The 11,664-nt window shown below is 41.0% G+C and overlaps 1 protein-coding gene across 6 annotated transcripts; it reads right to left on the reverse strand.

Annotated features, from left to right (window-relative positions):
• Positions 1-548: 548 nt before the first annotated feature.
• Positions 549-10,364, reverse strand: mki67 (marker of proliferation Ki-67). Of its 6 annotated transcripts, XM_046377193.1 has the most exons (18): positions 10,182-10,364; positions 9,592-9,694; positions 9,090-9,171; positions 8,784-8,899; positions 8,381-8,450; positions 8,178-8,253; positions 7,258-7,902; positions 6,909-7,141; positions 6,769-6,804; positions 6,093-6,723; positions 5,877-5,992; positions 5,594-5,771; positions 5,347-5,490; positions 4,976-5,213; positions 4,204-4,861; positions 3,776-3,821; positions 2,878-3,432; positions 549-2,595 (listed from the first exon to the last, which is right to left on the reverse strand). In XM_046377193.1, the coding sequence occupies exons 2-18, from the start codon at positions 9,678-9,680 to the stop codon at positions 803-805; spliced, it is 5,706 nt and encodes a 1,901-aa protein (XP_046233149.1). In that variant the 5' UTR covers positions 9,681-9,694; positions 10,182-10,364; the 3' UTR covers positions 549-802. The 6 variants fall into 6 exon arrangements, with proteins under 6 accessions (XP_046233149.1, XP_046233148.1, XP_046233151.1 ...); XM_046377192.1 differs by having other exon boundaries at positions 2,878-3,429; positions 6,093-6,804; XM_046377195.1 differs by having other exon boundaries at positions 549-2,247; positions 3,238-3,432; positions 6,093-6,804.
• Positions 10,365-11,664: the final 1,300 nt, after the last annotated feature.

The following is an 11,664-nucleotide window of genomic DNA, read 5'->3' on the forward strand; positions in this document are numbered from 1 at the left end:
CATTTCATATCTTTTCTGCAGTGATTTTTAAGTATTTAGTATTACATTGGTATTATTTTGACACTGATCAAATAGCATTGCTACATAGTCTACCTCTTATTTGAAACATCTATCAGTTTCTTTTACAGCTTTTAAAAGGACTGAAATGTTTTAAGTGGTGAATACACACAGAGAACTGTTCTTTAATCCTGGTTGGTGAGTAATGACTCAAGGGGAAACGCTTAAGCCTCCAAGTTTTTTTTCCACGTTAGATGCAAAGGCATGGAATTGAATGCTGCATGCATTATCCAATCTTGCACAACAAATGTAATGACATTTCTCTTCTCATTTTTCAGTGCTTTATCCCCCCCCCCCAAAAAAAACCCTCACAAAAATGATGGATCCCAGTCACAGAACAGTATTGATACCTACAATAGACTAGCTTCATGTGATGGTGCTCTTACAATCAGTCTTTCAAATGAGTTGGTGGGTAATCACCCGTTATTTTAACCACATGTGACCGAACCATACACCAGATATTTTTGGACATCAAGACAAATTCAGACCAATTTTTCAAAATACAAAAAAATTTAATAACCACTTTTTTCCAACATAAAAATATATGCAAATTGATGAAAAAATGAACATATCACTTGTCACAATATTCCCTGCTGTATTTAAAAAAAAAAAACAAACAAAAAAAAGAAGGCAGTGTGCCTTTTTTTTCAGCCTATAAAACTACTTTCTAAAATGCCAATCTAAAACAACGAATGAAGTACAAAATGATTAAAGTCATTATGATTAAGAATATATACAGATGCTTTTATTTCTTCGCTGATCTACCTCTCCGGGATTTTGGCTGCGTCTCAGCTTCAGCACTGTTCAGCTTGGTTGCGGGCTCATCAGCAATCTTTGCCCCTCGTCTGGCTCTCTTGGCAGGCTGAGCTCCAGCAGCTTCATCTGAGAGATCCTTCTCTTCAGTTTTATTGGCATCCATTGATACACTTCGGCTTTCGGTCTCAACTTGGTCTCCTAGTTTTGACTTCCTACCTCGAACTGCCTTTATGGGTGTTACTTTTGGAATCTCAAAGACTTCAACGTCAGTTTTCCACTGGACAGATCTCTTGGACATTTGTTCATCTTCCTCAACAGCACTGCCTGAGTCTTCGGTGGGATTTGTTTGGTCACTGGTCACTGTGCCAACTGTTGCAGGCTTCGCTGCTGCCCGTCTCCCCCTTCTGGCTGGTGCTACTGAAGATGATGCGGACTCTGAAACCAGGACTGTGGATTCAGCGGTGGTCTCCACAGCGGGAGGAGCTGCACCTCGACGGGCTCGTTTGGCTGGCATGGTTACTGGAACCTCATTTTTCGCACCCCTTGCCCTGCTAGATTTAATGACTGGAGCTTCCAGCTCTGCATTATTTTTCTCTTCAGCATCAAGCTTATGGTCAGGTTTTTGCTCTGGTGCTGCAGCAGTGACTTCAACATTATCAGAAACTTGTGTTCCTCTCCTACCCCGTTTAGGCTTGTCTGTGGAGCTGACAACAGGGACCTCTTGGACCTCAGTGGATTCAACAAGGGTTTCGCTCTCACTGTCCTGTTTTGCTTTTCTTCCTCCTCTCCTGGGTTTTGCAGCACTGACAGCCTGCTCACTCATCTTCACCGGCTCAGCTACAAGTGGAGCTTCTGCCTCCTCTTGGACAGCCATTTCAATAGTTTGGACCTCTTCTACACGGTCTTGCTCTGCCTTCCTGGTTCTTCTCAATTTTTTAACTGGCTCCTGGGATTTAGCAGGCTCAACATTGCTCTCTGGCTTTTCTTCTTCCTGTTTGGCATTTCTTCCCCTCTTAGCCCTGACTGGAGGCTGAGACTGCTGCTTGATCTCCACAGTGACAACTGAGTCTTCGTGTTGTTCAACAGCATCTGCTTTTGTCTTTCTTCCTCTTCTGGGTTTTCCAACAGCTGGAATGGATTTTTGAGGTTGAGCATCTGTCATAAGATGCTCCTCACTCACCACTTCTTTCTTCTCTTGCTCTGGCTGAGGTGGTTGAGCAGGTGTTTTAGTTTTTCTCCCTCTGATGGACTTCACAACAACTTCTTCTGTAGTGGGTGCAGAATCATTTTCTTCTTGATGGGCATTTACTGGAGAGGTCTGGTCACCTGCAGCTTCAGTGGTAAGCTCATTTGCTGGTGCTGTTTCCACAGCTTTCTCTGGCACCATATCAGGCTGATCATCAGATGTGCTTTCTTGAGATTTTGCATTTCTGCCTCTTCTGGTTTGACTAACAGCAGGTGGTGCTGCAGCTTCAGTTTTCTTCCCTCTTCTTCCTCTGACTGGAGCAGCAGCAACAGAAGCTTCAGAATGTTCTGTTACCTCCTGTTTATCCTCAGCTGCTTTTTTAGATTCCACCGCTTTCACTCTTCTGCCTCGAACAGATTTCTTCGGGGCAACAGCGACTTCCATTTCTGTCTCTTCAGAAGTTGCCCTCTCCACTTGGAGAGTCTCAACTGCAGGTGCCTGGGGAACAGTTTCCATAGTATCTGATGATTTGTTTTCATCACCTCCATTGGGTACCACCTCCAGCTGGTTACTGCAGACTTTGTTTGCATCCGTTTCTAAAATAACAGGGAAAAAACACAACACATTGGTCAGGATTTTCAGTTTTAAACTAATCAAAGTCTACAGGAAGAACCATATATTACATATTGAATAAACAGAGAGATCTAACTCAAATGTCCTGTGTCTTGCTTTGGTAATGTGACATTCACAGCTGCCTAGATAATGAAAAACGCTGGTCAGACTCCCTCACTTTAACATGTGCTGCAGGGTCAGAAATTGTTCTGATTTCAGTTTAAACCAGCAACACACAATCAGAGAGAACCATGAAGATGACAAACCTTTTGCCATGTCAGCTTGTGGAAGATCATCACCTTGAGGACACGGCATATCTGACTGCTCTGGCACAGGCTTTTCAGATTGCTTAGTTTTCCTCCCTCGTTTGGGCTTCAAAACAGCTTTCTCCAGGGGTGCTGTACTGTTATTTGCTTTATCGTCGACATCAACAGGGCTATTTTTTTCACTCTGAGGTTCTGGCATCATTTCAGTGGCAACCTCCTGGACCCTTTCAGCTTGATCATCAGAGGCTTGTTTGGCACTTCTTCCTCTCTTAAGCTTAGGGGCAACTTTGGCAGGCAGAGAGGCAGTTTTCTCCATAGTGAGCTCAACATCCTTGCTTTCAGTGTTCTTTGCATTTCTGCCTCTTCTGGTTTGACTAACAGCAGGTGGTGCTGCAGCTTCAGTTTTCTTCCCTCTTCTTCCTCTGACTGGAGCAGGGACAACAGGATCTTCAGAACGTTCTGTTACCTCCTGTTTATCCTCCGATGGTTTAGATTCCACAACTTTTGACACCTGCTCTGAGTGGTCATCAGTGATAATTTCACTTGCATCTGCTTCTAAAATAAGACAAAAATGATTTTTAGCTAGTGAAATACTCAATTGATGAAATATCAAACATCACACACAAGGATCAAAGCTTCCTCAATGCATTAAGAGAATTCTGCATTAATGGTTGTGTGTTCAGATGTGACATTTAGTACTGTGGATTAACTTGAATGCAACATGGTTAATTTTTTGTGCCATGGTTCTTTAAAGTAATTCAGTTACTTTGACCAACTTCTTCTTAAACACAACAAAACCACAGCAATAAGCTCATCGGTGTAATTTAGCTCACATAACCACTCTAAATAATGCCATTTCATCTAATAACATTTCCATTTAACTTAAAAACCAACAAACCTTTTGCAACTTCTAATCCACAACCTGGTGGTGTGTGATCTTGAACCTGTTACAGATAAATAAAAACAATTTAGACAACAAGCCCTTACTTTGAAATAAACCAGTTATTTGATGCAGACAACAAAGACATCCAATACTGTCAGTATGTGGCTACACAGACAATACTGATGATGAGTATCTAGAAAACTTTCCTTCAGTAAGAAACCAGCACTTATGTTTCAACTCTTAACTAAAGTCTTTATCAGTGAAATAACTTCCTATAATTTGAAATAAATGCTAATTTGCTTTTTGCAGTTCAGTTCATTGTTTTGGCTTGCCTTGTCATCTGGATAACTGCTGACTCCTGACACATACTACCTTCCAGGTGGTGAGTTCTGTTTATGTAATACTTAAGTTATGAAAAAGTGAATCAAAGTGTTTATTATTACCACACTCATCTCCAGTTGTGCTGCAGGCACTGGCTCCTCCATGAGCTCTTTAAGTCCCTCAAAGTCTTCTACTGGTCCGTTACCCCTCAGTCTTGGTGATTTCATGAGTCTCTTGATACCAAAGTTGTCCTCTACAGGTTCAATTTTTTCTCTGGGAGTTTTCATAAGTCTCTTCACACCAACCATATCTTCAACTGGAGCTCCTTTTTCCCTTGGTGTCTTCATTATTCTCTTGATACCTGTGAGACACACCAATGGGGACCTCTTCAAGTTTGGAGTTTTCATGCCTGTCATCTCAGGCACATCTTCAGATACTAGCATGTGTGCTGGAGTCTCTGTGATTTCCTTAACATCACCAGCCTCTAGAGTTTTGGGAGCTTGCACAAGTTTTCCTTGAAGGTCAGCATCCTGTTGTGGGGTCTTGAAAATTCTCTTAACTCCAGTGAGGCACTCTTGTTGTTCAGGTTTCTGCTTAGGAGTTTTCAGAATCTTCCCTCGTAGGTCCTCAACAGGCTCAGCTTTTTGTCTTGGGGTCTTCATGATCCTCTTCACTCCAGTGAGACACTCCTGCTGTTCAATTTTCTGCTTGGGAGTTTTCAGAAGTCTTCCTCTCAAGTCCTCAACTGGTTCAGCCTGCTGTCTTGGGGTCTTCATGATCCTCTTCACTCCAGTGAGACACTCCTGCTGTTCAATTTTCTGCTTGGGAGTTTTCAGAATCTTCCCTCGTAGGTCCTCAACAGGCTCAGCTTTTTGTCTTGGGGTCTTCATGATCCTCCTCACTCCTGTGAGACAGTCTGGTAATTCTGGCTTCTGTTTGGGAGTTGTTGATGTGGTCACTGTCAAGTCATTGCTCTGCTGTTCACTGGAGTCAGAGTGAGTCTCCGAAGCAGGCATGTCACTGATGAAGCTAGATTCTTGATCTCCATTAAAGAGACGCTGGACTGCCTCACTGCTGTAACTTCTAGCTTTTACTATAGATGAAACACTCAGCGGTGACACCACCATTTCACCTGTAAAATAATCATGTTTTATTAGTTTATACTAATTACCTAAAGGATAGTTTGACAAACCCTTAAGTCTTAACTGTTACATAAAATACAAATTCCATGCCTTAGTGCTCTCCTAACAACACACATTCTTTACCTGGCTCCTCTGGTGTGTTCAACACTGATGGTTCCATCATAGATGTACCCAAACTTCCTACTGATGACTTTATGGCACAATCTTCACTGATTACAGATCTCTTCTGCCTTTCACTTATAGGTGTTTTATACATTTCAGAAATTCCTGAAAAACACAAAACACAACATGAGCAGGTACAATCTTCAAGTCCAACATATATTATCAAGAACAAGAGTTCCCATATGGTGAGATGGACATGTGTAAGTACCAGTCAAGTCCTCATCCATTTTCATGTTCCTTTTCAGGACTGCCATGTTGGTGACCAGTTGTGGTGCAGCACCAGTTGGATGCTCAACCTTCTGTTTGTGAGCTCTGCCCACAACAATGGTAACAGGAGAATTTGCATGTCCGGTGCTCACATAATCTTTGAGTTTTCTTGCAGGGGTCTGTTAGATTGATAGAGACATGATCATTGCAATTTGTAAAATGACTAAAATAATAAATGCTTATAGGTGTTGAAACAGTCCTTTCCCAAGAAGAGGGAAATTTACCTGGGGTTTGGGCACAGCCTTCTTCTTTGTTTTGATGAGGACAGGTTTTTTAGCTGGAGCAGCCACTTGAGCCTTAGTTTGCCCAAATTTCACAGTGTCTGCAAAAGACTTCAGTGCTGAAAAGCAAAAGGGAGAAATTATTACATAAGTGCCAAGACCAAAGACAAAATTTCAAATATAAATGGGATACATTATAGTTTTCAGGGTCCAACATACCTTTCAGGGATGCCCGTGAAATGCCACTTTTTCTGCACATTAATTTTACAGCACTCTTTGTTGTACTTTGAGTCTTCCGTGAGGTGCTTTTCATGCTCTTCCTCCTCAGGGGTATTTTAGGAGTTACACTGACTGAAGGCACCTGGGCAGTAACAGTGTCTTCTGCAACTGGAGATGGAGTGCTGATGCGTGATACAGAGAAACGCCCTTGTACTGTCGGGGTCTGGACACCTGGGGTTTCCACTTTGATTCTAGAGGGAGACCTACCCTTTGCAGGAGATGGGCTCTTTGATTTTGATGACTGTGCTCCAGGTGTTGCTGTCTTGGGAGAAGAGGCGCTTGATTTTGTTGACTTCTTTGCAGGAGTTGCTGCCTTGGGAGAAGAGGTGCTTGATTTGGGTGACTTCTTTGCAGGAGTTGCTGCCTTGGGGGAAGAGGCGCTTGATTTGGGTGACTTCTTTGCAGGAGTTGCTGCCTTGGGGGAAGAGGCGCTTGACTTGGGTGACTTCTTTGCAGGAGTTGCTGCCTTGGGGGAAGAGGCGCTTGATTTGGGTGACTTCTTTGCAGGAGTTGCTGCCTTGGGAGAAGAGGCGCTTGATTTTTGTGACTTCTTGCCAGGTGATGGAGTCTTGGGAGAAGGATTCTTGGCACTTGACTTCTTAGGTGATGGACTCATTTTTGTAGGGCTTTGCACATTTTGGTCTGGATACTCCTACCAAAAAAAAAACAAAAAACAAAAAAAAACATTTTAGTCATTGATGGATAACAACTACAATGTTACATGACTTGAGTCATCACCCTATATTAAGGTTTTACCTGTAGCAAGCCAATGACTGATGCTCGTCTAAGAAGCGACTGTTTGGGTTTAAACAGACTCAAGCTTCTCCGTGGAGTGGCCCCCTTGCGTAATGGAGAGTCAGGAGGCAGTCGTTTGTCAAATACCTCTGGGCTCAGGTGACCTCCAAAGGAAACTCGTTTTTTCTTCATTTGTGGTAAGGGCAAGTCAGCTGCAAGTTCCCCACTTTTGCGTTTTCTTGGCACCGCTGTAACTAATATATGAATTGAAAATAAGATTGAGCCTCAGAAACAACTAAACATACCTTAAAATGTTTGATATTGAAAGTATTTCAGTTAAAGAAAAATATAGTGTTACAATATTTATTACCCGTTTCAACTTTCCCAGAGTTCCTTGGTGATGGCTTCCTGAGATGCTCTGTTTTGGGGGAAGTCACTGCAGGTTTGGCTGGTGTGGTCTCCTTGCTTCTCCTTCTCATAGGTGACTTGGGTGTTTGAGCAGAAACTTGCTCAATAACTTCACACACAGTAAACCTCTGTGGGGTTGCACGGTTTCTCTTAAGCGGTGAAGTTGCCACAGATGTCACAGCATTTTCAGCTTCGAGTTTGGCCACCTCAGAAGGAACCTGGAAGGACTTCCGCTGCTTCTTAACAGACTTTGGGGTTCCATTTCCAATATTTTCAGCTCCTCCCTTAGTTTCATCAGCTCCAGAAGAGACTTTAGCTTGATCCTTTTCAGGTATGCTTTTGTCTTCGGTTGAAAGAACACTATTTTTTCTGACTGAAGAAGGTTTTGGAGTGCAAAACCTCGAGGAAGGTGTTTGAAGCAGACTGACAGAAGATTTCCGAGGAGTCTTAACATCCAGAGATTTTTTGATCATTTGATACAGATCGTTGAAGGGGGAGGTGGTCTTGTTTTGCTGCAGGCAATCATCCTCCTTGGACTCCACCTCCACAGTTTTCTCCATGGATCGCAGAATGTTGTCATGGTTAGCTCCATCTTTCAGATGAGGGTCTAAGAATGAGCAACAACATAAATAAATGTACACAAAAGGTCACATGTGCTTGACATTTTAAGGTTTCCAATAAAACATTTTCAGTGACTTGTCAGATATTTTAAAGCGTAAGCTAAATGTGAACGCGACAACAGATACCCCTGTTGTAAAGGATGTGTTTGATATGGCCTTGACCACTATAGCGTTAAATGGACCCTCAAAGTTCACATTTCAATTGTGGAACATTATCCTGAAATACAACAAACTCAAAATAACCACAATCAAGCAGTCTCACCTGTGGACGTTTCAGAGATCCTCTTTTCACTCGCTTCAGTGATGACAGTGTCCACCACTTGTTGATCTTGAAGGACCTGGGCATAAAAAGCTTTCATTAAGACATTTCCAGAATAATCAAATTCATCAGGAGTGCAAGCAAGTTTAAGATGCTGGGAAAGCTGTAGTGCTCTAGTGATAAGAGATAAATAATGAGTAAATTACTTTGAAGGTTTCTGTTTTGCCTCCTACTGAAGATCTCTTCTTTGGTGTTGGGGCTGGAGGGTACTCAAACCTGAAAGGTCAATAAGCAACAAACTGTTATATCATCTTTCACATAAAAGGGTCCCAAACCCGTCTCCAACGCATTGCATGGTATTATTTAAAAACATTCTGTCTGTACTTGATTTAATATCCATTTTAATGTGCTCTGAGCTCTATATACTTCTATATACCATTACATAATTATCTCTGTATTTTGTTATTTTTGGATTCAGTAAAAACTTTAATTAATTCTGAAAGCAGAAGTCTAGTAACTATAGTCCGCTGCCAATGCTGTTATTTGAATTATGCACTTAGAGGAAAATTAGATTTAACTTAAAAATACAAGCACCTGATGGTCACTCACCTGAAAGAACGATCAATAATAGTTATCACATCTCCATGTTTCAAACGTTCAGACTGATGCAAAGGTTCTCCATTGACCTGAGTTGGATTCACTGCGCTCAAATTTGTCAAAATAACCTGAGAGAAACAAACAGAAAATGACCTGAAACAGTCCCTCAGATAGCAGAACACTGTCAGCCAAGCTTTTACTTCTAAAGGAAGATTTTCCACAGCAAAATCACAAGAGGTCAAAGCATTTAGACTTCTATTTTTTAATTTATTTTATTAAAAATATTAACATTGCGATCGGGATTCAGCAAGTTATTACCTCTTTATTTTCATTCAAGTCGATTCTGCAGTGCTCCTTGGAGACTTGAGGAAGCTGAATACGAATGTCGCAATCAGGCTTCCTGCAAAGAGAAGACAGAAACAAGAGACACATTAGGTGAAATGTCACATCAAGTGCTGCTTGGTAAAAGGTAGTGAATGAAACGTTTCACAGTCCAAAAGCAGAGTGAACTTGTGAAATGGATGTTCGACTGTACTTCATGAAGGAACAGGAGCAGACCTGCCTTTAACATCCTGACGTCAGCAGCACATGGCCCGCCTCCAAACCGAGAGGCTTTTTACAACACCAACATGAGGCTACATACTGTATACTAAATGATGGCTCAAACTTAGCATGTGGATTAGTTTTCTGTCATATTTCACATGTGGCTCAAGACAGAGACTCGTGCAATTAAGAAGAAACAAACGAATAGAGAAGACTTAACCTGAAAACATGTCATGGCAACCAAATACTTATACCAAATGCATTTCATTGACCTCACCTTCCAAACAAGCATGTTGCAGTAAGAGGAAACTCAGTCCCATCTCCCCCACTCCTCTTAATCACGACTATTTTCCCATGCAATGGCATTTTCGTAACGTTACCTGGGAAAGATAGCAAACAAGCGTCAAAACAACACAGAGTGCTAACAACGATGACAACAAGTTAGTGCATATTAACCAAATGTCATTTTTCAGGGCGTAGCATTTAAATAAAAAAAAAGGCTACTGAAAGAAACAGCAAGCTGATGGAAGATGTGTGCGAAAAACCATCATTTTTATGCTTAAAAATAACTAACTGAACTGATTTTTAGGTAATGTTAACGTTAAAACACACTATCGAATATTGTGCGACATCCCACGTGCGATGTCGACTCGATAAAAACGTCGTACTCTTGTCAGAAACGGGTATTAAAAGTGGAACTTGCTTGAAGTGAGACTAACGACCACACTAGAAAATTATAGGCGTTTTATTCAGTGAAACATGCAAAGCTAAGTGGGCTAAAACTTTTCCTGCCGTTCGATGGCCACGATAAGTAGAAAAAAATGCGCAGACATAGAAAGATTTGTAAGCGTTGTGACCTTGACTTACCTGGAAATACGTTCAAAGACACGCCAACTTCAGGTTATCCACAAACATCGATGTGGCGAAGAGGAAGTTTACTATAATGTATAATGTTTCAGCATAACAGATATCCTACCGTCACCTACAATGTATATCGACGAGTAACTGACGACCAGCCGTCATTTGTCGTCTCTCGCTTCTTCCAGAGAGGTGCCGTAGTATTACTCCGCCACTCTACACAAACATTAACTTCAAGAAAGCCACGGAATAACTTGTGTTTTGGGATAAAACATATGTATTCTTGTTTTACTATGTTTTTGCATTCCGTTTTGTTGTATGCATAAAATGGAACTGACATTAACATAGCGGGACTATTTTGTTTACGAAATTGGCGGAACAATGTCATTTCGGTAAAGATACACTCGTTTGAAAATGTTTGAAATTCCGCGCGGAAGATTGTGATTGGTCAAAACGTCACTAACTCGTCAAGAAGGCGGGGCATAATACTTGGATTTTTCCAGAGCCTTGACAGCCTTTGGTATCTCCAAGTTTGGCATTTATGGATCTTCGGGAAAAAAGCTACAGACAAATTGTCAAGTGGTTCATCGATTCAATAAACAGGATAGCATTGTATTATGCAGCCGTTATTTATAGTGCTCTATTTGTAATTTTTTTAAATAGAATGAATTAGTTATACTATACTGTCTTCACGTGGTGCATTTTGATAATTCATTGCAGAAAAAGCATGTGTCAACATAATTTGGTAATTATGTATAATTGTATACATAATTATGTATAATTACGTATATTATGTATGCAGGTTTATTGATTCGGCTTACTGATTCATTTAAATGAACAGAGGTATCATACCTGGCAGGTGTGTTTACCAGTCTGGACATCAACTAATGCAGTGAGCACAGTATCTCTCTCTCTCTCTCTCTATATATATATATATATATATATGTATTAAAATTAAAATGCCCCCCCCCAATTAGCCAGCTGATGTGCCCTTGAGCAAGGCACTTAACCCCCCAATATGCTCCCCAGGCGCTTGATGCTGCCCACTGGTCTTTGCCGGGTGTTGCATGTATGTTCAACTAAGGATAGGTCAAATGCAGAAGACGAATTCAGTGTGTCTATGTAAAAATACATATACTGTCAATAAAGCTGATTCTTCTTCTATAAATAAAATTGGAAAAATAAAAAATAAAATAAAAATTAGTTCAGTTGGTAAAAAGAGCAATTGTGTTAACCTAACTTCCTTTCAAATAAATATTCTTCCATTGATAAAAGACAACTGAATTATTGTTTGACAAAGTCTCACTCTAACCAAAATGCTGATCTTAAATGAGGTCATTGTCATGAAGATGCTTAGTCTGATATTTATCTAGTGACCAAACAACTGAATTCAAAGATGTGACCTTTCCTATCAGTCTTGTCAGTGCTTGTCAGGACACCTCTGTAGCAGCGAATGAAAAGAAAGACACATGAACAACACAAACACATTTAA

The sequence above is a fragment of the Scatophagus argus genome, chromosome 21 (assembly GCF_020382885.2).
Source record: "Scatophagus argus isolate fScaArg1 chromosome 21, fScaArg1.pri, whole genome shotgun sequence".
Taxonomy (NCBI): Eukaryota; Metazoa; Chordata; class Actinopteri; family Scatophagidae; genus Scatophagus; species Scatophagus argus.

Excerpts from the sequence above, each read along its gene's own strand:
- mki67 (XM_046377190.1), bottom strand. The coding sequence starts at position 9,680 with ATGCCATTGCATGGGAAAATAGTCGTGATTAAGAGGAGTGGGGGAGAT. Across the intron at positions 9,172-9,591 it reads GCAACATGCTTGTTTGGAAG|GAAGCCTGATTGCGACATTC; the intron begins GTGAGGTCAATG and ends TTCTCTTTGCAG. Across the intron at positions 3,433-3,775 it reads TGGATTAGAAGTTGCAAAAG|AAGCAGATGCAAGTGAAATT; the intron begins GTTTGTTGGTTT and ends GTCTTATTTTAG.